The sequence below is a fragment of the Magnolia sinica genome, chromosome 6, assembly GCF_029962835.1.
Source record: "Magnolia sinica isolate HGM2019 chromosome 6, MsV1, whole genome shotgun sequence".
Taxonomy (NCBI): domain Eukaryota; kingdom Viridiplantae; phylum Streptophyta; class Magnoliopsida; order Magnoliales; family Magnoliaceae; genus Magnolia; species Magnolia sinica.
Window position 1 is genome coordinate 88,540,034 of NC_080578.1, and position 27,835 is coordinate 88,567,868.

Consider the following 27,835-nt stretch of genomic DNA (forward strand, 5'->3'; position numbering starts at 1 on the left):
TTTTGTTTAATTTTTAAAATTTTCTTTTTCAAAATATCATTTTCTTATCGAATTTTTTTTTTCTCAAAATTATCAACTTTATTAAAAGTTCTTAATTTTTATTTCAAAATCTAAATTTTTTTCTTAAACATTGTTAGTTATTTTTCTAAGCTTTTTAACTTTTTTTTTTTTTTTTTCGAAATTTGTAATTTTTTTGTTTTTAATGTTTGACTTGAGCATTAGTCTAATGTAGACGGTCTTTGACAGTCTCAAATAACCACAATAAGACGGCGGTCGTTGACAGTCTCAAATAGGGACTGCTAAGGACCGTCCCTAATGCAGGTTATTTTTTACTGCTAGTAAAAGACGGCCGTTGACCTTCTATAATTGAGACGGTCCATGACAGTCTTAGATTACCAATACAAGACGGTCAATGGCCGTCTCTAATAGAGATGGTCCTTGACAGTCTCAAACAGAGACAGCTAAGAACCGTCCCTAATACAGACTTTTTTTGACAGTCTCAAATTACAGAAAAAGACGGCCAACAACCGTCTCTAATTGAGACGGTCCTTGACAGTCTCAAATTACCAGTAAGAGACGGCCAATGACCGTCTCTAATAGGGACGGTCTTTGACCGTCTCAAATTTCAGCATATAAGACGGTCAGGGACCGTCTCTTATTCCAGACGGTCAATGGCCGTCTTTTATCTGTAGTTAACGACGGTTTTCGACCGTCTTAAATGATTTGTGGACGTTCAAATTTTCAAGACAATAATAAGGACGGTCATGGGCCGTCTAAAAGTTTAGAGACGGTTTACGGCCGTCTCTAAAGCGTCTTTAAACCAAGCAATTTTAGAGACGGTCTAGAACCGTCTCTAAATCCGTCATTTTTTCCCATTTTTCACGTAGTGCTCCATATATTTTTCATTTTCAACTAATGCATCTCCATCTCCTGTTTTCTTATATTATTTTACGAAATCATGTTCGATTAGGAGAGATGTCCCTCCACTTTAGTAGTCTTGGGTTGGTTCTCTATTCCCAGATACGCGATGATAATCTTTTTACCATCTTTAATAAATATAAATACGTTATCTCAACCTCTATACATAGTATCAATATCATATTTTCATGGTCGACCAAGTAACATGTGATAAGCTTCCATATCAACTACGTCACACGTTATTTCGTCCTTATAATATTTACCAATGGAAAAGGATATACAACATCATTCGGTTACCTCTGTTTTGTTGACCTCCTTGATCCATCCAATCATGTATAAAGATGAGTGTCTTTCTGTATTTAGTTGTAGTTTTTCCATAATTGTTTTTGACATGAAATTCTCATCGCTCTTGACATCGATGATCATATTGTATACTTTTTGGTATACAGTGCACCTTGTTCGATAGATATTGTGTCATTATAAATTTATCTCTACCTTTAGCATGTACAATGGCTTTCTCATATTCACAATGGTGGCCTGCGATTCACTATTATCGATGGGTGCTCTACGAAAATCAAAGTTGTTTTGTACAACAACTACAAACGGTTGAGCATCACTTTGGGCTCAGGGCGGAATTAACGCATTCGTAATACAGTCGAGGGTTTCCTACAACCCTTGTATAATCAACTGACTCTCCTGATAGAAAGTTTCTATTCTTTTCAAAAGATAATGAATCCCTAGATCACCGTCTACAGGATTTTAGTCCATACCTTCGTTGTTTGCCATCAGTACGAGGGGAGTCCTCGCTCTGATACCAATTAACGCAGTGATGAATGTGATGAGGTCGATCACCATCTTCCTCAAGGATAAAACTACTTCAAATCCATGAAGCTTCTCTGGACTCCTCACAGAGACTTCTCGAATTCATGAGGAAAAAAAGTAAGAAAATAGAAATAATATTGTAGAAAATTCATAAATTGATTGATGATTGAAATAAACTAGTCTATAACCCTTTAAATAGGGATACTGAGCCTTAGAAGAAGTTTCGGAATTAAACTACAACTAAAACTCCTTACAATTCGTAACTTACTATAAATAGTAAATTTACTATTCATAGTGTCCTATGTGGCTTGACCACATTATTCTCCTCATTTTTCTAAACACTTTTCATGTTGGAAACAACTCCTAAAGCCCAACAGATGAAAAGTTACAATCAAACCAAAACTTACTAAAAATAGTAAAAATGGAAATAAAAAGGGAATTCGACCAATAATCTGATGGAATCTCACAAATCTGGGTTGGTTGGCTAAAGTAGTTCATCCTACCCCAAAACCATATATGTTATGTCGAGCAACTCTTTCCGGTTTGCGAGATATGCCTATTTTAAGGTTCTGACGGTCTTGATGACTTCGAGCTCTGATTGGGCCTTCTCTAGTCCATCTTAGACATGAAGTGTCCGCGACCCGCTCTACATCAGTTAAGCTGAATGTGGATGGCTCCTCTAGAGGAAACTAGGGCCTTTTTGGTGGAGGAAAATATTAAGGGATAACTGTGAAAACTTCATCTTCACCTTCACGGTGGGCTATGGCAGGGGATCAAACAATTGAACCGAGGCACGCTTGATGATTGATGGCCTCACATTTTGTTTGAACTTGGGCTACCGAAGAATAGTGGAAGAAAGTGACTCTAAAGGAATTATAGACATGATGGCTAAGGGGCTTTGCAACTCGTTGTAGCTGTAGTACTGGAGTGCTCGCCTACACTTACTCCTTCAAAGGGCCAAGGTGACAATCCATCATACTGTCATGGAGGCTAATGGAGTGGCTAACTCCTTGGAAAAATTGGGTAGCGATTCGTAGAAGGTCGTAACATTCAGTACCTTATCTCAAGTTCCACCCCACATCCAAGGGGACATCTTCCTTAATAAGGTGTGGCTGGGGAATATCAGGAAAGCTCGTTAATGTGAGCCCCCAGGTGGTGTTATTTCTTCTTCAACAGAATTTTAGGGGTTTTGTCTTGCGTTTTTGTCTCCTTAAGTCTAGGGTGCTTTCAATGTAGCTGGGGTTATATGATAGGTGGGGGTTGTTTTTATCCCCATTCGAAATTCGTGTACAGGGAAGGCCCCATGTTAATATAAAATTAAAATGTTCAGTGAAAAAAATAATATTCTTATGTTCACCAAGTAACAACACAATGCTTTTTTTCTTTATTAAACAAAAGAAAAATACAAGGCTTATTTCTCTCCCGCTCTTCATCTGAATAATAATAATAATAATAATAATAATAAAGTGAAAAAACTTCTACACCAAGAAAACCCTAGAAGATTGAGGTAGAATGCTTCTCTTGGCCTATGGTCCCCCCTTTACAGATAACCATAAGGGAGAGCCCATCCAAAACCTAAGTGCTACATATGCTCATATGTAAGTAGCAAGATATATGCTTCACCTACATATATTTGTATGTTATTAGCTAGAGAGGAGGGAGACATCTCACACCATGACATTCCTGGGGAGAGACTTCTAAGGCCACAACATATTTAATATAGAGAAATGCTCTAGTGCTAGTAAAGACTGGCACTACAAGAAATACCACTTTTAGCGATGAAAACTTTTCGTCGCTAAAAAAACTATAAAAGACTTTTAGCAGCAAAAATTTTCGCTGTTAAAACAATTCGTTACCCTTTTTGCGATGAAACTGTTTGTCACTAAAAAAACTGTACAAGACTTTTAGCAGCGAAAAATTTGTTACACTTTTAGCGATGAAAATTTTCGTCGCTAAAAAACATGTACAAGACTTTTTAGCAGCGAAAATTTTCGCTGCTAAAAAATTCGTTACTTTTAGCGACGAAAATTTTCGTCGCTAATAAAACTGTACAAGACTTTTAGCAGCGAAAATTTTCGCTGCCAAAAAATCGTTCAACTTTTAGCGACGAAAATTTTCGTCGCTAAAAAAACTGAACAATACTTTTAGCAGCGAAAATTTTCGCTGCTAAAAATTGGTTCCTTTTTTAGCGAAGAAAATTTTCGTCGCTAAAAAACCTTTATATGGCTTTTAGCAGCGAAACTTTTCGCTACCAAAAAATTCGTTACACTTTTAGCAACAAAAATTTTCGCCGCTAAAAAACTTTACAGGCCTTTTAGCAACGAAAATTTTTGCTGCTAAAAATTAGAAAACTTTTAGCTACGAAAATTTTCGTCGCTAAAAGTCCCTTTTTTTTTAATATACAGCTCAAAATTTCGAACAAAATTCCTGATATACACCTGTTAACAATATATTTCATCATATTCATCCTGATATACACCTATTATATAATATATTTCATCATATTCACATTCACATCCATCTAAATTAACCCAAACCCAAACATAAACTACATTCATCCAAACACAAACAATCTTATCCGCATCACATTCATTCACGCATAAATATATATAAACTTAACATAATAAACAAGTATACAAAAAATCACATAGATGAAGGCGGAGGCGCTGGGGCATCGGTGGATAAGCGTGCAGCGATAACCTGAAACATATCCATCATCTGTCGCTCATGCTCCACCCGCATCTCCTCTATCCTCCTCTCCTGCTCCTCCCTCTACCTCGCCAGTGATCGTCCAACCTCCTCTCCTGCTCCTTCCTTTGCCTCGCCAGCTGATCGTCCAACCTCCTCTCCTGCTCCTCCCTCTGCCTCGCCAGCTCCTCCTCCATCCTCCTCTCCTGCTCCTCCCTTTGCCTCGCCAGCTCTTCCTCCATCCTCCTCTCCTGCTCCTCCCTCTGTCTGTCCAGCTGATCTTTGATGTCATCGACGATGACCCGTAGCCGCTGAACCTCTTTTTCTGCAGTATCAACTCGGCGTACGGCGCTGTCGCCAACGACTATAGATCAGCTAGAGGCAGTTCTAGCGGGTGCCATGAGTTTGGCACCATAGTCAAACCCACGCACATATCCAGAATGGGTGCCAAGCACCTGACTCAGGATCTCTAGCTCACTCCGCTGAGTACCATCGGGAGTGGGCTGACTGCGTAAGGTGTCCATCTCCTCCTATAATGAAAACATATGAATTTTCATAATAAATGACATTATTATAATTTAATGCAAATAAATTTTACAATGTAATGATCTTTATCCAAATCTCGCTGGCTCTAGGATGTACCCAAGATCCTGTCACCTGCCGACAGTGAGTCCCTTTGTAGAAGTTTACTGGTCCGGGCTCCTGGCTAGTGATGGAATCTCACTGCACAATCGAAAAGACAATAGAATTAATATAAATACATGGAAAGAATATATAAACATAATAATTACCAGTACTTTATTACCATGTCGTGACGAAGTCTTACAAATGACTTTGAACCAACTATGTGGTTCACTTTTAACTTTCCTCTGTTGTCAGAATTTATTTTGCTCCTCTTCTGAATACATTATTCATAATACATTGTTATTAATTACAAATTTAATTATTATGTTAAGATATCATAAATTTGTAAATATTACCTGAAAAGAATCAGACGAAAACCTATCCCAGAGTATCCGCCAGTTCTCATCGATCACGTGCAGCGGTACGGACTGTACGACCTCCTCGTGGCTCATGCACCGCTTGTACTGCCGGTGTAACTTACTGTGGTAATCCTTGAACCGCTCCTTCATCATGTTGTCGACGGCATGGGAGATTTGCGGAACACTCAAATCCAAGTCAAATTTATCCTGCAGTTTCGTAAATAATAGAGTAAGACAATAAACTTATTAAGAAAATAATTTAACCGTAAATGAACTTTTATAAAATAAATTTTAATTTATTAAAATTTACCTGAAGGCACTGACGGATGAATTGCCGCACATCATTTGTCACGTCTCCCCAACGGGGAGTGGTGGGGGGGATCAGAGATCGGCATAAGACACCGACTTCTGACGTAAACAACATGGCATTGTTCCCAACAGGTCTAATGCAGTCCTGTGGGAACTCTACCGTCACCCTACCCTCACGCGTAAGTCGCTCTAAAAGCAACCAACGCGTGGGTCCACATCCTCGTCGGCTGGTCGACGACGCTATTGTAAAAGAAATATGTAAGTCTAAATATAAACAGAAATCATTAAAAGAAATATATATCTAGACTTACATGTAGTGCCCAGGGTATGCGCAACTAAGGGATCAGACGCCTGCGATGTAACATGTGGCAGCGATGTGGCTCCGTCGCATCACGGGTGGAAGGGATAGATCCAGTACGCGAACGACGTACTCTCCCACCTGGTGCCATCACTGAATATGTGCGAGCTACGGACTTATAAATTTAAACAATGTCAATACAAGTGGAATATACTAAAACATTATACAAGTAGTGTTGACGGTATAATGCATTTGTGCTTACGCTTAGAGAGATGATTAAAATATGATTAGACCATTATACTATAATGCAGGTAGAATATAATAAAACTATAAACTTTAATTTATAACCATTGGAAATTCCGTTATACATTGTCATTCTCTATTAAATATACATATTTCGTTATAATACGTTGAGGTAAAATATCCGAAGTACTCCCTGTGTAAGCTATCGTATGCTTTAGAAGCATATGTCATTTCATGTGAAGCACTCGACATATTTACAGCCAACATGCCAGTCACAATAGGAGAAATCTGGTCTCTTGGGACTCCATTCAGATGTGTAAGTGACAGAGTCGTATCTTCCATCTCTCGTTTCCCGCGGTTATATATCTCCATCAGCCTTGGAATTTCTTTGAGATGGCATAATCTTTCCTCTGAGTCATCGTCGATATATTCCACTCTACACTCATCGACCAGACCGCGTATCTTTATGGCCCTACCAGAAGAAGATAGGACCGAAACATCCATCTGCAACAGCTGATGAAGTATGTTGCGTGATTCTACTACGCTCCGGTTTAAGGAGGACATGATCAGAAATTGACTCAACTGCAAATGTGGATTATAAACAAGTCAATAAAAAGAATTAATCATGACTTGTAATTTTCACGTATATATGGAATACATAAATTATTCGAATTAAAAAATTACATGTAAATCATGTGTACATTTAATAATCGTCGTCTGTATCACTATCGCTTAGGGCTATTTCTTCACCATTACTATCATTGATCAGTATTTCATCCTCATTATCCGTAACGTCGTCATCAATGAAACTGCTATCATCTGTAACAATATCACGTGTTATTGAGGCATCAACATGATCAGGTGGCACATCATCTCTATCTAATTGCACCACATCAATATCAACACTTGAATCAGTCCCTGTATCCCTAGATGGCACGTCTTTTTGATATGCTTCTTTAACCCTAAACGTGTCATTTCTCCCGTCCTCGCTATCTTCAACTTCTGGTACGAGAAGGTCAAATACGTTCCTGGGCTTTATTTTTTGCACCACATGCCAAGAGCCACCTAACTTGGTGTCAACGAGGTAAAATACTTGTTCGGCTTGGTTGGCGAGGACAAATGGGTCGTCCTTAAACCACTTCTAAGATAAATTTACACTCGTAAAGTAGTTGTTAGTGTGTATTCCCAACTTCTTATTTCCAATGTCTCACCAATCACATCTAAATAAGTACACCCGCTTTCTCATACAATAACTCAGCTCAATAATATCTGTCAAAATGTAATAAAAGTTAATTTTATCCCCCTCATTTGTTCCCTTCACCACCCCACTATTTTGTGTGGTCCTGTACTTCTCACGTTCTTCGGTATGGAACCAAATCTCGTTTACAATACAACCTATATATCTAAATACACATCTATCAGGGCCACATGCCAGTGTGTGTAATGCATCAGATGCATCCGCAGAGTTGCTCGTGCGCAATGTCTTCATTTAATATCATGTACATAATATAATTGTTTAGGGATTTTCATAAGTTGAAATAATGTGCAATACGCAATGTCTTCATTTAATATCATGTACATAATATAATTGTTTAGGGATTTTCATAAGTTGAAATAATGTGCAATACAACGAAAATGCTAAGTGTGGTGAGATACAATGTGAAATCTTACACGTTTGGCGAACCATTCTGGAAACTGATCCTGATGCATTCGATCATAATTTGTGAGGAATTTGGACTTCATCTCGTCTATGTGTTCGCTATACATAAATGGCACGTCATCAGCAAGAAACATTAAAGATTATCATATGTAGAGAAAATAATAATCGAGGGAAGACTTACTCCAAGTACGACTCTATTTCTTCACAATTATGCAACACATACCACCGCGCCTTTGCTAGATCCCCAAGGTCCATATCCTGAAACGTCGGGGATCCTAAAGGACGAACGTTATGTGCAAATACAAATATGAGTCCTTGTTCATGCTCCTGCCCTTTATCGACATTCCGATATTCTCGGTTGAATCTAGTCTCTATGCCATGAAGATACATAGAGCAAAATGTAAGGCACTCATTATCAATGTATGCTTCAGCTATTGACCTCTCCAGTCATGCCTTATTCTTCACAAATCATTTCAGTGTGTGAATGTATCTATACACAAAACTACTATGTTATACGTATGAAAACATGGATATATGTAGTTTATGAAATGAATAAAAATTTTAACATATTGGTACCACCTTTCGATCGGATACATCCAATGATATTGTACTGGGCCTGCAAGCTTCGCCTCGTGTGGTAAGTGAATCGCTAGGTGTACCATGACATCAAAAAATGCAGGTGGAAATATTCTTTCAAGTTTACAAAGGATTACGGCAATGTCCCTCTCTAGTCATTTAATAACATCTATATTCAACGATCTCGAACACAAATCCTTAAAGAATATCCTCAACTCAATTAGTGCCACACTGATATCCTTGCTCAAGAATCCACGAATCGCAACCGGCAGTAGGCATTGCAGAACGACGTGACAATCATGACTTTTCATTCCTGTTACCTTACAGTTCGTAGCGTTTACGCATCGAGATATGTTTGATGCAAACCCATCAGGAAACTTTACCGATCTCAACCATTCACATAAACATTTTCTCTCTAGTTTTGTCAACATGTAGCAGGCTACTGGTATAGTATACGAATTTCCATGTGGTTACAAGTGCAACTCTTTCCTTAAACCCATTTCTTATATATCCAATCGAGCCTTAAAACTGTCTTTTATTTTCTACTCTATGTTCATCAATGTTCTAAAGACATTGTCACATATATTTTTCTCAATATGCATGACATCCAAGTTGTGTCGCAATTTTAGATCACTCCAATAGGGCAACTCAAAAAAGATGCTCTTCTTTCTCCAGTTATAGTCCAATACTGTACGTTTCCTCTTCTTCAAGTGAGATGTCTTACCAAATCTAACTTTTCCAATGTTACTCAGTTGCTGCATCACGTCTTCTCCAGATAGCTCTTTTGGAGGTGGCCTATGATCTTGTTTGCCATCAAAGATCATCGTCTTCCTACGCTAACTATGATCTCTCGGAAGGAAGCGATGATGGCCCATATAACACGTTTTCCTACCATGCTTCAATGACAATGAATAAGTCTTAATATCACATGTAAGACCAGCCAACTTGCCCTTCGTGCTCCACCCAGAATAATTTTCATATGCGGGAAAGTCATTTATTGTCCACAAGACCGCTGCATGCAATCAAAATGTCTGTCTTGTAAATGTATCATACGTTTGTACACCTTGACTCCACAACTCGTTTAAATCGTCTACTAACGGTCACAAATACACATCAATGTCATTCCCAGGTGACTTGGGTCCAGGAATAAGCAATGACATCATGAAAAATGACTCTTTTATACACAACTAAGGAGGTAAAATGTACGGCACAAGTACCACTGGCCACATACTATACGAGCTACTCATATTACCAAATGGATTAAAACCATCACTTGCAAGGCCTAGTCGAACATTGCGAGAATCCTTTACAAACCAGTCATGTTGCTTGTCAAAATTTTACCAGGCTTCAGCGTCCGCAGGGTGCCTCAGTGTACTATGATCATGAACTCATTTCTCCTTATGCCACACTACCAGAAAATAGGGCAAAGGCTACGGATAAAAACCGTAGCTAAAAGTCTATGGCTACGGTTAAAATCCGTAGCACGATCGTAGCCATTGGTGCTGTAGCCATAGGTCAAAAAGCTATGGCTACGGATTCAATCCGTAGCTATAGATATAGTGGATACGGATTAAATCCGTAGCTGTTGCTTCTGTAGCATTAATGAATTTACAACTACGGATTATATCTGTAGCTAAAAGTTGAACAAGAACCGTAGCAATAGGCTGAAATTAGCAACAGCTACGGTTTTCAGATATAAGGCTACAGTTACTAGCCGTAGCTAATGAATCTCTAGGTACAGATTAGACCGTAGCAATATTGTTCATAGTTAAAAGCTACTTACAGTTATGGATTTTATCTGTAGCTAAAAGTAGAATGAGAACCGTAGCAAAATGACGAATTTAGCAAGAGCTACGGTTTTCAACAAAGGGCTACGGGTAATAGTCGTAGCTAATGCTCACTGTTAAGATTATATTTAATTATAATCATTCATTCAATTACCACCTGTATAATCATTTATTCATTCAATAATGAATCAATTACAATCTTTCATTCATTCAATTACAATCATTCATTCAATAATGAATCAATTACAATTACAATCATTCATTCAATAATGAATCAATTACAATTACAACAGTCTAGTTAAAGTTTTCAAAACAAACTTAATCAAACTGTTACACAACATTAAGTTCCACAAATAATACAAAGTCACAACGCAAGATTTGGGTATGACTTTTGCTTGGCTGATGAACAACTACAGCTTGTTCGGTTGTCTGAAAGCATCTGCAAAGAAGAAGAACTCGGCATTAGCTATAATTTATAGTGAAGTACATCATGAAAAACATATTACACATAAGACAACAAAACAGAACAAATGAACAACAAAACTAAAATACACCATTTCCATGAAAAACTAGACTGTTGGAAAGTGGGAAACCACCATGCCACATCATGAAAAACTAACGCAAAGAACAAGGCATAACCCAAAGAACCTTAAAAGCTGACTGGATGTAAAACTTGGACCAGACTGGATGAATGGACTGGTTTGTGCTGGAACCAAGCACGGAAACAATTATCTTTGTGATTCACAATACAAAACAAATATAATTCTAAATATGAAACAAATAAAAAAGTAAATTAGAGAACTCTAGGAAAATAGGTACACACCAAATAGATGGGCTAGCATTTGCAATAAATGTTGTTTTTGAATTTCCACCAAGAGCATCCTGTAATCAAAGACTTGTATTGAGGAACAATCAATTATAAGCAAATTGGACCATAAGCTCATTTTATGAGGAAAATATAGGCTTATCTTGTAAATCATGAGATATATTGTCATAATCACATCATCCACAAACTCAAGGGATATATTTACCAGTAAAGTATTTCTGCAGAGGTAGCTTTCAAGCATAACAACTTTTGCAAGATGTGATGGTTGATATATGTGGGATACAAGTAACTCAAATTAATCTAAGAGTTAGCGATTTTGTTATTCCTAGTTGTAGAGCTTCCAAGATCCTATAGTATGAGCATGGCTCAAATATATGACATGTGACTTATAGTTAGGAAGATATATGGGCAGCCTAATTTTAGGAACAACAAACCTACATGCCTTCAATGTTGTTGATACCAACACCAATATCAGCCTCTTGAATCATGCCAAACAGCTCCAATCCAGTGAATATGCACCAGCTGATGCATACTCGATTTCATTCTCATTCTGGGATACATCTAAACATGTCTTCAAATACAATACATAAATGCAGGTGAGAGTACTGGGATATTAACATACAATACACAAATGCAAGTAAGTAATGGTGGATTTTACTACATTAAAAGCACAGAGAAATACCCTATAATGAGAATTTCAAACTTTAGATGTTCCAAAACTCAAAAGTCGGGACTCATACAAATATAAACACAACCTGAGATGTTCTAAGATGGCTTAGGACTTTTTAACGTCTGATTTAAGATAGACTATTACTCACAATTTCTGTACCAATGAAAATAAGTGTAGCATAGGGTGCAGTTGGTTGCACCAAACATCATGAAATTCGGTTTATACCATTGAAAACTAACCTTCCACTTTAGTCTTGCCAACTACTTTCTTTGCCGCTCCATATATTCACTCATATCCAATCGTATCATGGCTGCCACCTACAACAATGTCAGCAAAAAAATGAAATTAACTATATAGTTAAAAGAACCGTTGTAATATAGAACTCTCTCTGGCCATTAAAAAAAGACCAGATTTATTTAAAAAATGAATAGAATAAGAATTACATGTAAATCATTTACAGGCTAAGGGGTCCCTTCTAATGCCTTTTTTACCCATAAATCATTTGCAGGCTGTAACAACATTTTACCCATCTCATTTACAGGCTATCCATTGGAAAGATTGGCTCTGCATTTATAGGACTTGAACAATTTACAGGCTATCCAAACACAGACAATCATTTACAACTTAAACCATTTACAGGCATCCAAACAACCCCTGAGTTAAATAGCTTACATCCTATCTCACATCATCTTCCACTGCATGAATGATTTGCATCTTTTCTCTTTGATTTTTTCCTATTTCATTTCAATGTTTGGAATATTAGCTCTCTTGACTTGTTATTCTCTGTCTAGTCAAATGAATAGGTTGTCTTCTTCTTCTTCCACTGCTAAGCAGGTGACATATATGGGCAATTTTCTGACCTCCTACGACTGTTTGAATATGGAGGTTTTCCACCAGATGCCAACTACCTATTCCTAGGAGATTATGCCGACAGAGGGAAACAGAGCTTGGAGTCAGATGAACATACACATTAAGAAGTTTATTGCTTTTTTAGGATGGCAGTCATGTATCAGATTGCTGTGAAAATGATCAAGAAGCCATCATAGAAATACCTTTGCATCTTCGATGTCAATATCTGGCAATGCATGCAATCGCTTCACTTTCTTTCCATCAGAACTTACAACCTGCACGTGAAGGGACCATGGAAATAAGATGTGTGTTCGTGCATTGTGTGTGTGTGTGTGTGTGTGTGTGTGTGTGAGAGAGAGAGAGAGAGAGAGAGAGAGAGAGAGAGAGCTACTGGATAATGGATTTGAAAAGGCTTAGAGGCTGCATGCTAAACTTACAAGCTGAGACGAGGTCCTAAGTGCAGCCTCAACCAATGAAATGTCTTGGACAAGCTTTTTCATTTTCCTAAAAGAAGCAATGACTGCCATAGGTACTGCAACAAGAACAATGAAACCAATTTAAACATGGCATGAAAATCACTTGTAAACAACTATTCAAGAAATTAAATTAAGCTCTAAGAATTACTTTGTAAAATTTCCATGGACTTAGCATTATTTGACATCCTTCCAAGAACTTGATACATATAATCCCATATCAAGTATAGATTCTATAGAAATGCCAATAGAAATTAGCAATGAGAGATGCCATATGTGAAATAAATGCTAGCACGTGCCTTTTAAGATCAGTAAGTGATATGAAAATCAATACGACTTGTTGCTTGCTTCTGGATTCTAATTCCCTAGTTCAAGTTAAGCCCCAACCCTTTCTACCATAACACATTGAAATAAAAATTTCATACTTCGTTGTGGCTGCACTAGTCTTTGGATAGACTCACTTTTATTATCTTTTGGATTTTTTTTCTAAGTTTCTAAGAGCAAAAAATGTAAAATTCTCAAGTGAGTGGTAACTTAGTTTCAAGATGGATTTGCTGATATTCCGATGATCCAATCATATGCCAAGTCAAGAAGATTTCAAACAAATAACATTGAAATTGCATTGTTAAGAATAACTATTTGGCCAAATCTAGTAAAGGAAACTTGTAATGAGTACCTGCTATATTTCATCAGCTTCTTCATCTTCTTTCTTCCCTAGCTTAATTTTAGATCCTTCATTAAAAACTACTTAAGAAATGGGGATCCAAATCAATAACACTTATAAAAATAAATAAATTAAAAAAAAAAAAAAAAAAAAAAAAACATTAAAAAGGGGAAGGGACTAGCTCAGATGAGTAAGGGGAACATCAAATCCTGCAACACAATCAAGATGTTGAGCCACCTACAGCAATGAGCTGGGTAACAGTCAACAGATGCCTTACTTCATGGTGTATCCATGATGGAACCGAGGTAGGGACTGTACCAAAGTAAGATTCTTACTTCATGGTGTATCCATGATGGAACCCATCAAATCAATGGTCTGGGTTGCTGTAAATCCTAAAATTAATCACTTCACTTTTTTTCTAAAAAAAAAAAAAAGCATGTAAGAATGTCTTTGCTACATTGCACATATGCTACAAGTATACATGTAGAGTACCTTGTAGAGTGGGCCATCAAAACTCCCATTCATCCCTTCCTAAAGCCTACAAAACAAGACAAATAAATAAATAAATAAAAATAATCCAACCATCTAACTCCCATTGGGAACTTACCAAGCAGAGACTTAATCTGCGGGAGATCCAGAAGGAAGGTACGATACCCAGCCTCTATCAGTTTTAGCTTGTTTACTGGGAACTTACCATTCAATTGCTCTGAATATGACCTCCGTGAGATTTTTGGGAAGTTCGGGAGGGTTCACAATGTCTACATCTCTCTGCGTCCTCACTCCAATCACCCCAAAGGCTTCACATTCATGCATTTCCTTTACGAACAGGATGTGCTAAATGCCACGAATGTATTAAATGACCGTCGGATTGACGGACGAAGGGCCACGGTACTCAGAGCTAATAAGCCCAAGTCTTCCAATCCTCCAAACCTTACACGTGATCCAGGACCTCTACCAAAGCGTATGCCACCACCCGCGGCTGACACTTATGCGAAGGTTGCCTCCAGAGCAACCAGGCCCACAGAAAGGATGGAAAAAGAAGCCAAGAAATACACATCTGTGGCGGATCCAGGATCTGTAGCGAGAAAGATTTAGGAACTCTAAATGGGTCTGGTTGTAAGAACAGAACCGTTCATCTCGGTGCTCCATAGATTTCATTGGTGCTATATTATGTCGGTGTATGTAGTAATTTGTAAACCAGGATTTTCAAAATGAGCAATCAATCATTTCGTCTTAGAGTTAACAGGAGTAAGTGCCTCAAAAGTCAACTAAGATGCCATATATAATCTCAAAACAGAGTGAGAGAACTAAGGATGAGAGGAAGGGCCTTATGGCTGGACAAATAAATCAGAAAAGAAGCCTAAATGACAATAGCCAGCAAACTCTTACCGGTGCAAACCAGATGTTGAAAATCTGAAGAAAAAACTACTTAAAAAAGTTACCAAACCTGAACATCTAGCAGTATCTCTAACCATTCAGCAAAAACAATAAATCCCTCTGAAAAATTCTTCAAAAAATGAATAGAATAAGAATTTTCAACAATGTCTTTAACCAGACAGTAGACAAATCAGCAAGGGCTTCAACAGCATATTAAAGAGGCTTCAAATCTAGCAAATCTGCCAGCCTGCAAATCTGTTAGCCCAAATATACCTCTAAGAAGTCAAAGCCCGAATGTACCTTTGAGAATTGTAAGGCCATACGCCAACATATGCGAGCAAATCTGCCAGCCTGCAAGCAAAAATAAACTCAAAAATTATAACAGCTTCAAAAAATGGAAAAAAAATGATAAAACTCATCCTTAAAGCCCTACAAGCCAAACATCATACAGAGTAACTAGAAAAAACATGCAGACTAGCAATATGTTGAACCATAGAGTACCAAATTAGTTCAGGATTAGAAAAGGAACGAGGCAAATATCATGACATTTCTTGATTGTGCTTCCATTTTATAGCTGAGACTGTTACATGAGAGTAAAATGTTCGCCTATTAGTTTTACCTCCAATTCCTGATTGTTGGTTTTTTTTTGGCTATTTATTTTATCGTCTTATATATCCTTATTTATTAAATTCAGCAGGGACCCACTTCAATATTTGTGTGTCATGGTAGAGCATGGAATTGAATTCTCAAAAGTTTTAAACTTTTAATTTATTTTCCTCTTTGTAGGTTCTGATGAACCTAACAAATGAGAATCCTGATTGCTGTCAGTAAATTGCTCATTGCAGAGGACTGGACACAATGGCTGCCTTAATCATTGGTCACTTCCCATTGTTTAACGCATGCCTATCTACAAATAATCAAATGAAAGAGAGCAACTCATTCTCTAAAATTGAAAGCAATGATCCTGATAATCAGAATGGCAAACATCTCGCAGATCAAGAACTTGATTTTCTAGTCGCTATTTTGGGCTTGCTTGTGAACTTGGTGGAGAAGGACAGTCGAAACTCAGATGATTTGATAAATTTATTTATTTTTTTTTTATAAAAAACTGTTTAAACATATGGAAGCCAACTGCTTAGCCATATGGTCGAACCGCTCCCAAATTGGGTGGTGCATTCATCAAAGGGATGACGAATATATACAGTAGTTAAAAGGGGCAAACGAGAGGTTAACCACATTTGGGGAAGGGCAGATGGCAGAAAATATATACATATGAGCAATGCGCAGTAAAAAACCCACTACACAAACTCATTGTTCTATCTTCCCAAGGGCGTTGGATCTACAGCTACTGTGTTTGCTGCTGGTTCATGCCCTCTGAGCGGCACTTTTTTGAAATACTTTTGGTTGACGGCTTCAGCACCATCAGGGTACTTCTCCTTTACATAGTTCTCCAGGCATTTGAGGTAAGAGAAATCCGCTCTAAAACCATTTGTGGAGACAACAAAAAAGCACCTGGTACCTTGGCATTTGTCATGCTTACCAACCATAACATAGTCAATCTTTTCACCCATTTTTGTCTCTTTGTCAGGATGGTGCTGAAAAACATTATCGAGTACCCAGGACTGATCTTTATCCGTTAGCCGATCACCGTCATTATAGCTGGAATTATGTAGAATTCATTTTATCGACAGCGAAATTGGTTCAACATCATTAAGAATTTTCTCTTCCTCACATGTGAATAGATCCAAGCTTCTTCCAGTGGCAGTGAGAATCCCATTAGCATTTCGACCATTAGGCCCCACAGGTGCAGGTGACTGGGTAGAATGGCTTCTCTGGTTTCTTCGGTCACCCGCACTTAAAGAACCCCATCCAGGAGCTCTGGTCGGTCGATTTGACCAATCGTGTGCTCTATTTTCTTTCCAACTGCTGCCATCTGAAGACTTCTCAATAGGGGAAGAACTCCAAACAGGAGATCTTGTTGGTTGATTCAACTCATCTTGTCCTTTGTCTTCATTCCAACCACCAATGTCTGAAGATCTCTCCATATGGGTACCCTTTAGGCTCTGACTACCCCAAACAGAATTAGATTGACCATGCATCTTGTCCTTATCCCAAACATGTGGTTTGGTAGATGAATCATTTGGTTGGTTCCAACAATTTACATCTTGGGATTTAGCATCTTCAACCTTCTCATTTCCTGCATCATTTGATTTCCAACCTCCCCAGGGAGTAGATTGATCAGATTGAATGGGCTGCTTCTTTTGCACTTCCGTTCTATTCCAAGAATTAAATCCAAGACACTCCTCTACTGTTGGTCTTTTAGATTCACTTGCCTGTGTTTCCTTTTTATTACTATTCCAGCCACCCCATGCATTAGACTGATCTGACTGTGTCTGGTGCTTTTTCGCATCTCCCATACTATTACTGTCCCAGCCACCGTGAGCATGAGGCTGATCTGCTTGCGTCTGGTGCATCTTTTCCGCATCTCCCACACTATTACCACCCCAGCCACCCCATGCATTAGACTGATCTGATTGCATATGGTGCTTCTTTTTCGCATCTCCGATACTAGGTTATCACTGAAATTGTCTTTCAGGGTAAGCTTGATTTCAAGAAGTTTTTCTTGAACTCTATTTTTGGTGGGTTGAATATTATATATCTCACCATGTTCATCTGGTGCGTAATGAATGCACTGGTGCTGAAGCCAAGGAAAGTCTATGGATAGACTTGGCTGTGGACCGAAAAGTAAGGAAATAATGTTATTCCCAATAGTAATGGTACTATTAGAAATTACCATTGTATGTCTACTTTGGTCAGTCCAGAAATTGTTGCCGATAATAACATCGTGCTTCATGACATTATGTTGCCAAAAATTATAAAAGTATTCCTTGTTTCCAGGGCGAAACTTTATGTTTTGGGCAAACATAGATGTTTGACTTCAAGCATCAACAAGTTCCTGTACAAATAGGAGAAATTAATGAAGTCGATTACAAGCTAAACACCCAAGATGGTCTTACCATAAGACTATTAAGGCCAAATAGCTTGAGAGCTGGACCTTCAAGAAGATTCTAGCAAGATCTTTTCGATGAAGATTTAAGTAATCCAAATCGAGAAGAAGAATGAAGCAATCTCATCAATTGAGAATGCAAGAATTACAGTTACCCTTAAATGAAGATTTAAGGATAACAAAATCCAAACTTGAAAAAGATTGGGAAACATGTGACCATATAACTCAGTTGTTAACATAGCAATTGCATATGTCACTAGTGTGCTAGAATATCCATTAGATTATGGATATGAAATACCTAGCATTGAAGATTCAATTGAATCAATTGAAGCTGAACTACCAGTTCCCAGTCAAAAAACTGAAGAACAAATGGTTGAAGCAATAACATATCATGGTTGACACCCTCCAAGAAACAGTTATAACAAAAGGAGACAACCAGCCAAAGTGTTTGATAGCTATAACAATAGTTATCGAAAAGAAAAACTTTGGGAAAGAAGAATGAAATCTCATCAAGATCATGAGCCCAACATAGGCAATATTGATCAAGAGATAAGACTAGATTCTGTTCAGACTAAACCAGTCAATGACAAAGGAGTCTATCTTACATGCAACAAGCTAGCCACTGCAGCAGCAGAAATTTCTGCTTAGGAAAATGCAATGGATATAGCAATTGATTCGCATTACAATGAATGGTGGTGACTCAGCTGAGTCACCCCAACTCCAGTACAACTCATCTCAAGACCAAATGAGTTGGTGCAAGTCTTAAAACCATGCAAACAATGGCTAACCAGCATAAGTCTGAGCCCAACCTCTCACTTATGGAGCCATGAACACAGAGCCCCCGCTAAAGCCAACAGGTACAGATCTCTCATTCTCCACAAGCACATCTTCAGATTTCAACAATACAATGTACGAATCTATGGCATGCATACAAGTTCCAATAGAATCAAGCTAGGAAACCTAACTGTACAAACAGATGAATAGATCTAGAAACATACATGCTTCAACAACCCAGTTCCGATTCTACAGGTAGAGAAAGGATCTAATTGAGTCCAAAAGCATGAAAACCAGATCAGACATCAATCAATCACCAAAAACATGTAGAATTACACAACTGGGTTAAAAAAGAGAACAAAAACCATCCAGCATCCAAGATTGAGAGAGACAGGGGTGAGATCTGATACCAATAGTGGGGATGGTGGTGACGATCTCTCCAAGCTTAAGCTTGTAAAAGATGGTTGTTTTGCCGGCCGCATCAAGACCGACCATCAAAATCCTCATCTCCTTCTTTGCGAACAGACGGCTGAACAGCTTCGTAAACGTGAGCCCCATTTTCACCTACAATCCAAAGCTGAAAAAAGCAAAATATAGAGATGATCGGACCAAACAAAAGGAAAGAAAGAGATGGAAGACAGAATATCAGATCTGATTAGATCACTATAAATGAGAAGGAAACGAGAGAGAGAGAGAGAGAGAGAGAGAGAGAGAGAGAGATTAGAAAAAGGGGCATGGGAGATCGAGAGAGAGATTATGCACCCCCACACGAATGTGGAGATTTTTGGGTGGTTGTTTATTAATTTCCATCGTGTGCTTGCCGCATCTAAAAGTTAGATCCACCTGCTTTTTGAGGCATCCGATTTCTTATGTTGGCAGAACCTATGTTGGGAGAACCTTGTTGGATGGGTGAGGTCATACAAACATCAAACACCATGGTGGCCCTACAACCCCGCTGAGCTTGATTGGGAAACTAAGCCTTACATCAAGCATCTTACATTATGGAAGCATCTTCCATTACAATGTACATTGTGGAAGCATCTTCCATTAGGTGGATAGTCAAATGCGATTCTACTGACTTTTTTGGCTAAGAACTAATTGTCTACAACCAGTCATAGGATTACCTAACGTATGATTAACAATGATTCCCCCAAAATACTTTCAAAGGAAAATGCACAAACAAAAGTTTTCTTTATAGAATCCACTTTTTAAATCGTCATGTTCATGCTCTCTCTCTCTCTCTCTCTCTCTCTCTCTCTCTAAATGCATTATTTTAGGGTAAAACATGACAGAATAGCAAAATATGGAGATTCTTACCATACACAGTGCACCAATGGCTAGTGCTATGTTCTCGGCAGATCAATGAATGGATTCCTCTACAATTTTACACATACTCTACAAGAAAATAAATAGAATAATTGGGCTGCAGTAATCAACAAATGCTTCTAATAGAATTGCAACAATATTACTAAAAGACACAAGTGAACTATGGAAAAGAACCAAACAACAGGTTTGAATGCAGTATTGGGTATTCTAAATGACTTGATCAAGAAAAGTCAAAAGCAATTTAAATTAGCAAAGATATGGAAAGCCTCCACAACCTCCAACTTATGCTTTAAAAGAGGAACTTCTGAATATGATATGGGATATAAACTAGCTTTGCAGCCAATTCCACCATTACTTCAGATTCACAACTTGCACCAACACAAATTCAGACATAGCTTCTAAACCAGAGCCGGTGAAGCTTGCCACCAACATAACTTCCCTTCCAGAAGCATTCCCTGATGTAGTTGAAGCAGGCACATGGTTAGAATCACATACTCGTAGACTGCAAATAGTTTCATTCAGCTTCTAAAGTTGAATGTGTAGCGTCTCAATAGCATTCATACAATATGCTAGTGGAATTAAGAAGAAAACAATATGAGCACCAAGGTTCTAGTTATCATCTAACAAAAATGCATTAATTTTAACCAATTGTAACATGAATAATGAAAATGGAACTCTTCACATCTCTCAAACTCAACTTCCATTTTTCTTGGTCACCATTTTTCTAAAGACATGAAGACATGAAGATGCACCTATTCATGTCAGTTTCCACTGCATGTCACCATCCATTGATTTTACAGATTCTGATACAGACCAACCTGATACGAAATTTTTGCATTCATAGAAGGACAATAAAGAACCTTCAATCAGAATGGCAAAAGATCTTCTATGTTCCTTTTTTTCAATAAAACTTTTCCATTCATCCAAAACAATGTTGTTGACGACAAGGAAAGACATGAATAACAAAACCTTATTTTACAAGAATCAGAACGGCTCTGAAGCATCAACAGAATTAAATAAAAGGAAAGATTGGGTCCTAAACAATCAATCTTGCAATAAAAAAGAAAAATAAATTAAACCACTAGTGCTTTGTGCTTTCATAAATTGCATATCAGGATCTAAAAATGCCTCCAACGCAACAAATTTTGGTCACATCTTTAGTCACATCTATATGAAGAACATCTTTCCTGTTGGAATGGCCACCATGGCTTTGATAATGCTTGATTAAGATTTGAAAATATCAGAGCATTTTCCTCTCTCATCAATCAGAAGTTAATATGAGAAAACAAATGGTCAAAAGCCAAATGTATTTTTAAAAAAAGATCACAGAACTATACCCCTGATGAAGCAGAAAAACCGGTCTTAATATCACTAGGCTTATCATACAGCCATTGAGGAGACAATGGTATATTGCTCTCTACTGTTACTTTATCTCATTAAAAAGTGAGCAACAACCAATTACAATAAATGTGCTCATAGTCATAAGATGCATAAATCACAACAGTAGATTAAAACATAGTGCTAAGAAGATGATTTGAGCACAAACAACCAAATATCAGAAGCCACCAAAATCCATAACAAGAATAGAAACACATAACTGTGGAAGGGCATTGATTACCTTTGGAGTCATCAAAGAAACCCATAAGTGCATTTTCATCATCGTTTACTTGAGAGGCATCATCTGAGGATTCTAAACAGGCAAAGAATAAGAAAAGAAAGATTGATGTATAATGCACACCTAAAATAAAGAAAATGCTGCACAAGAAAACAGTTACGCAATAATAGCAAGAGAAAAAGTTGGGTTTTTTTTTTAAATAATAATAATAATAACAGCTAAAGGGCAAAAACAACAACAGAAAGGAAAATAAAAACCAGAAGCCAAATAGACCCAAAAGCAGGAGGATCAGGGATCCCACTAATAGATAAACGAAAAAAACCTTCCCAACAATAGTGTCTAAGGAGCGATGTTAGGTCAGTAGCACGACAAATTTCATTGCCTTGGCAATCACAATAGCAAGAAACATAACTACAAGTTCTTAAAGGGAAGCTACAAAAAGAACTGCAAGGAGTGATCTAAAACCAAGAACAAAAGCAAGACATTCATGTGCTTAAAAAGGCTGTTGGAAATTGGAACCATTGATTCATCTAACAACCATGTGGACAAGCCATAGCCAAAAAATCCAAGTGAGTTAACAAATTAAATACATAGATAGATACCGTAGGTTGCCATTTCCATCCTGACCGTCCCTCGAGATGTGGCCCACGTGAGTTTTGGATCACGGCCAAATTCATGCTCAATGCCGCAAGCATCTGCACAAACCCCGAATCTCTAAACCCCTCAAACCCTCAATAAATCTAATCAATACCCCCTTAAACCCCCAATCCAATTCCACCAAAAAAAAAGAGAGAGAAATTTGAATATTCAAATGAGAAAAAAGAAGATAATCGGTCTTGCATACCTAAAAAGGAATAAAAAGAGACACGATCGAGCAGCAGGGATGTCGATTATGGCGTGAGAGAGGGGAGTCTTCGTGAGATTGAGAGAGAGGGGATGGTTAAGGAGAGAAGAGGGGTTTGTGAGAGGGAAGTATTCATGAGAGAGGGTTCGTGAGTGGGGAGTATTCGTGAAAGAGGGTTGGGGAGATAGAGAGAGAGGAGATGTTTAGGGAAAGGAGGGTTTGGGCTTTTTTTCTCACGAGAGTGGGAGGGAGGTGAAATTTTTAAGTTTTTTATTTTTTTCACGGGAGGCGGAAGAAGAAAAAGGAACGCGCGAGGTGAGTTGTTTCCGCATTTTTATTTCTACGGCTTTAAACCGTAGCTAAAACCTTCGGACCATAGCCTTTATGCTATTATTCACATCACCTTGCTGTTCGCATGGCTTCTAACGAGTTGGGGATGGACAGTCATCTCAAGGGATTTGTGGGGGTCCGTCATGATGTATTTAGTATATCCACTCCATCCATTCATTTTGAAATTTTTTTTATAGAGAATCACCCCAAAAATGAGGCAAATCGAAGGTCTAATTGAACCACACTATCAATCAATGGTATGTATTTAATCTCCACTATTTCCTACAATGTGGTCCACTTGAGCCTTCGATCTACTTCCTTTTTTGGGCTCTTACCCTAAAATGATCTGTTAAAATGGATAGACGTATTAGATGGAGCACAAACATTTTAGTGGGCCTCGTAGAGTCCCTTATGGGGCAGTCCCATGGTGGTTTTACGGGTGGTGGTGTTAGCCTTTAGCTACGGTTTGATCATTTTTTAGCTACGGTTTTAAGCCGTAGTATTATATCTACGGTTTATATCCGCAGCCAAAAGGTATCATGGTCTGTAGCCTTTGGTCATTTTTTTGGTAGTGCCACCTCATATCTTCAGCCGTCTTACGAGACATAAACAATCTTTGCAATCTGAGTTTCAATGGCAAGTACCTTAATACCTTTCGCGGGATTTTCTTACCCCTGGCTCTGTCATTCTTCCACTAGACTCTCCACATTCTTGACACTCTTCAGCCTTATCATGCTTTTTTCGATATAATAAACAATCATTTCTACATGCATGTATGAGTTCATAACCAAGGCCTAAGTCTCGCACCAAGGATTTTGCCTCGTAATGAGACTTTGGTAATGTCTCACCATCCGGTAACGCTTCTTTCAACAACTGAAGCAACATGTCAAATGATTTGTTGCTCCAAGGATTTATTGTCTTCAAATGTAGTAACTTTATAAGAAAATTCAACTTGGAGAAGTTCTCACACCCTGAATAAAGTGGACGTTGCGCATCCCTCAACAACCTACTAAACTTTTCTAATTCGACATCACCCATTGAAGGAATATCTTGGCTACTGCTTGTCGCTGCAAAATCAGTATCCACAGCTGTTCCCCTGAACACATTCCCTATGATATCTTGCATTTCGTTAACATCTTCATCCTCGTCATCCGGCACAATTGGGTCAGTAAGGACTTTAGAGGGCTCAACTCTATGGGTCATATCTTCACCATGATAGATCTACTAAGTGTAACCCTGGTTAATCCCAACTATGAATAAATCGTCCTCTACTTTGTCTAAAGTCTTAGATATCATGTTCTTGCATTTTCGACATGGACACCTAATCTTATTCCTTGAATCTGCCCGATTTCGTGCAAATTTCATGAACTCTTGAACCCCTTGTTTATACTCTGGGCCAAACCTGTTCTTAGCTCGCATCCAACTCTTATCTATGTCTACAATGAAAATACTAAAGTCAGTTTACGGAAATAGCTTTAAGATTAAGCTAGGTTATAGGTTTAGGTTATTTGTTTAGGTTTAGGGAATAAAGACTAGGTATAAGTTTAGGTTTAAGTTTAGGGAATTGGAGTTGAGATTAAGATTAGGTGTAGGTTTAGGTTTAGGAATTTGAGTTTAGGTCATAGATTATAGGTTATAGGTTATAGGTTATAGGTTAAGGTTATAAGTTTAGGTTAATGTTATAAGTTAAGGTTTAGGTTTAGGTTATAAGTTTAGGTTTTGGGATTTGAGAATAGATTTAGGTTAAGGTTATAAGTTTAGGTTAAGATTATAAGTACAGGATATAGGTTAAGGTTATAGTTTAGGTTAAGGTTATAAGTTTAGGAAATCGGGTTCGGGTTTAGGTTCAGGATCGGATTTAGGTTTGGGTTTTCAAGTTTACGTTTAGGTTTAGGTTAGGGAGTTCAGATTAGGATTAGGTGTAGGTTTAGGTTTAGGAATTTGAGAATACACTAAGGTTTAGGTTTAGGTTTAGGGATTTGAGAATAGGTTTAGGTTTAGGTTAGGTTATATATTTTTGGTTAAGGTTTAGGTTATAGTTATAGGTTTTGGGATTTGAGAATAGGTTTAGGTTATAGGTATAGGTTTAGGTTAGGTTATAGGTTATAAGTTTAGGTTACAGGTTATAGGTTATAGGTTATGGTTTAGGTTATAGGTTTTGGTTTAGGTTAATGCTATAGGTTTAGGTTTAGGTTTAGGTTTAGGTTTTAGGTTTAGGTTAGGGTTATAGGTTTAGGTTTAGGTTATAGGTTATAGCTTTAGGGAATTGAGAATAGGTCAAGGTTTAGGTTTAGGAAATCGGGTTTGGGTTCGAGATCGGGTTTAGGATTGGGTTTTCAAGTTTAGGTTTAGGTTTAGGATAGGGAGTTGAGATTTGGATTAGGTGTAGGTTTAGGTTTAGGGATTTGAGAGTATAGTAAGGTTTAGGGATTTGAGAATAGGCTTAGGTTATAGGTTTAGGTTTAGGTTTAGGGATTTGAGAATAGGTTTAGGATATAACTTTAGGTTTAGGTTAAGGTTATATGTTAAGGTTAACGTTATAGGTTTCGGTTTAAGTTAAGTTTATTGGTTTATGTTTAGGTTAGGTTATAGGTTTTTGGTTAAGGTTTAGGTTATAGTTATAGGTTTTGGGATTTGAGAATAAGTTTAGGTTATAAGTATAGGTTTTGGTTAGGTTATAGGTTATAAGTTTAGGTTACAGGTTATAGGTTAAGGTTTAGGTTATAGGTTTTGGTTTATGTTAAGGCTATAGGTTTAGATTTAGCTTTAGGTTTAGGTTTTAGGTTTAGGTTGGGGTTATAGGTTTAGGTTTAGGTTATAGGTTATAGCTTTAGGGAATTGAGAATAGGTCAAGGTTTAGGTTTAGGAAATCGGGTACGGGTTCGGGATCGGGTTTAGGTTTGGGTTTTCAAGTTTAGGTTTAGGTTTAGGGTAGGGAGTTGAGATTAGGATTAGGTGTAGGTTTAGGTTTAGGGATTTGAGAGTACATTAAGGTTTAGGTTTAGGTTTAGGGATTTGAGAATAGGTTTAGGTTGTAGGTTTAGGGATTTGAGAATAGGTTTAGGTTATAACTTTAGGTTTAGGTTAAGGTTATATGTTAAGATTAAGGTTATAGGTTTAGGTTTAGGTTTAGGTTAAGTTTATAGGTTTAGGTTTAGGTTAGGTTATAGGTTATAGGTTTTTGGTTAAGGTTTAGGTTATAGTTATAGGTTTTAGGATTTGAGAATAGGTTTAGGTTATAAGTATAGGTTTCGGTTAGGTTATAGGTTATAAGTTTAGGTTACAGGTTATAGGTTATAGGTTAAGGTTTAGGTTATAGGTTTTGGTTTAGGTTAAGGCTATAGGTTTAGGTTTAGCTTTAGGTTTAGGTTTTAGGTTTAAGATAGGGTTATAGGTTTAGGTTTAGGTTATAGGTTATAGCTTTAGGGAATTGAGAATATGTCAAGGTTTAGGTTTAGGAAATCGGGTTCGGGTTCGGGATCGGGTTTAGGTTTGGGTTTTCAAGTTTAGGTTTAGGTTTAAGGTAGGGAGTTGAGATTAGGATTTGGTGTAGGTTTAGGTTTGGGTATTTGAGAGTACATTAAGGTTTAGGTTTAGGTTTAGGGATTTGAGAATAGGTTTAGGTTATAGGTTTAGGTTTAGGTTTAGGGATTTGAGAATAGGTTTAGGTTATAGGTTTAGGTTTAGGTTAGGTTATAGGTTTTTGGTTAAGGTTTAGGTTATAGTTATAGGTTTTGGGATTTGAGAATAGGTTTAGGTTATAAGTATAGGTTTCGGTTAGGTTATATGTTATAAGTTTAGGTTACAGGTTATAAGTTATAGGTTAAGGTTTAGGTTATAGGTTTTGGTTTAGGTTAAGGGTATAGGTTTAGCTTTAGGTTTAAATTTAGGTTTTAGGTTTACGTTAGGGTTATAGGTTTAGGTTTAGGTTATAGGTTATAGCTTTAGGGAATTGAGAATATGTCAAGGTTTAGGTTTATGAAATCGGGTTCGGGTTCAGGATCGAGTTTAGGTTTGGGTTTTCAAGTTTAGTTTTAGGTTTAGGCTAGGGAGTTGAGATTAGGATTAGGTGTAGGTTTTGGTTTAGGGATTTGAGAGTACATTAAGGTTTAAGTTTAGGTTTAGGGATTTGAGAATAGGTTTAGGTTTAGGTTTAGGGATTTGAGAATAGATTTAGGTTATAGCTTTAGGTTTTGGTTAAGGTTATATGTTAAGGTTAAGGTTATAGGTTTAGGTTTAGGTTTAGGTTAAGTTTATAGGTTTAGGTTTAGGCTAGGTTATAGGTTTTTGGTTAAGGTTTAGGTTATAGTTATAGGTTTTGGGATTTGAGAATAGGTTTAGGTTATAAGTATAGGTTTCGGTTAGGTTATAGGTTATAAGTTTAGATTACAGGTTATAGGTTACAGGTTAAGGTTTAGGTTATAGGTTTTGGTTTAGGTTAAGGCTATAGGTTTAGCTTTAGGTTTAGGTTTAGGTTTTAGGTTTAGGTTAGGGTTATAGGTTTATGTTTAGGTTATAGGTTATAGCTTTAGGGAATTGAGAGTAGGTCAAGGTTTATGTTTAGGAAATCGGGTTCGGGTTCGGGATCGGATTTAGGTTTGGATTTTCAAGTTTAGGTTTAGGTTTAGGCTAAGGAGTTGAGATTAGGATTAGGTGTAGGTTTAGGTTTAGGGATTTGAGAGTATATTAAGGTTTAGTTTTAGGTTTAGGGATTTGAGAATAGGTTTAGATTATTGGTTTATGTTTAGGTTTAGGGATTTGAGAATAGGTTTAGGTTATAGCTTTAGGTTTAGGTT

General features: G+C 37.5%; 1 protein-coding gene and 1 long non-coding RNA gene across 2 annotated transcripts; both read right to left on the reverse strand.

Annotated features, from left to right (window-relative positions):
* Nucleotides 1-4,799: 4,799 nt before the first annotated feature.
* On the reverse strand, nt 4,800-5,564 carry LOC131249707 (uncharacterized). The gene is made up of 3 exons (XM_058250482.1): nt 5,409-5,564; nt 5,234-5,326; nt 4,800-4,958 (listed from the first exon to the last, which is right to left on the reverse strand). The coding sequence occupies exons 1-3, from the start codon at nt 5,562-5,564 to the stop codon at nt 4,800-4,802; spliced, it is 408 nt and encodes a 135-aa protein (XP_058106465.1).
* A 7,222-nt stretch (nt 5,565-12,786) lies between these two features.
* Nucleotides 12,787-14,343, reverse strand: LOC131249031 (uncharacterized). The gene is made up of 4 exons (XR_009172640.1): nt 14,259-14,343; nt 13,779-13,846; nt 13,067-13,161; nt 12,787-12,904 (listed from the first exon to the last, which is right to left on the reverse strand). It is a non-coding gene; the product is annotated as an uncharacterized LOC131249031 (long non-coding RNA).
* Between the last annotated feature and the right edge of the window lie 13,492 nt (nt 14,344-27,835).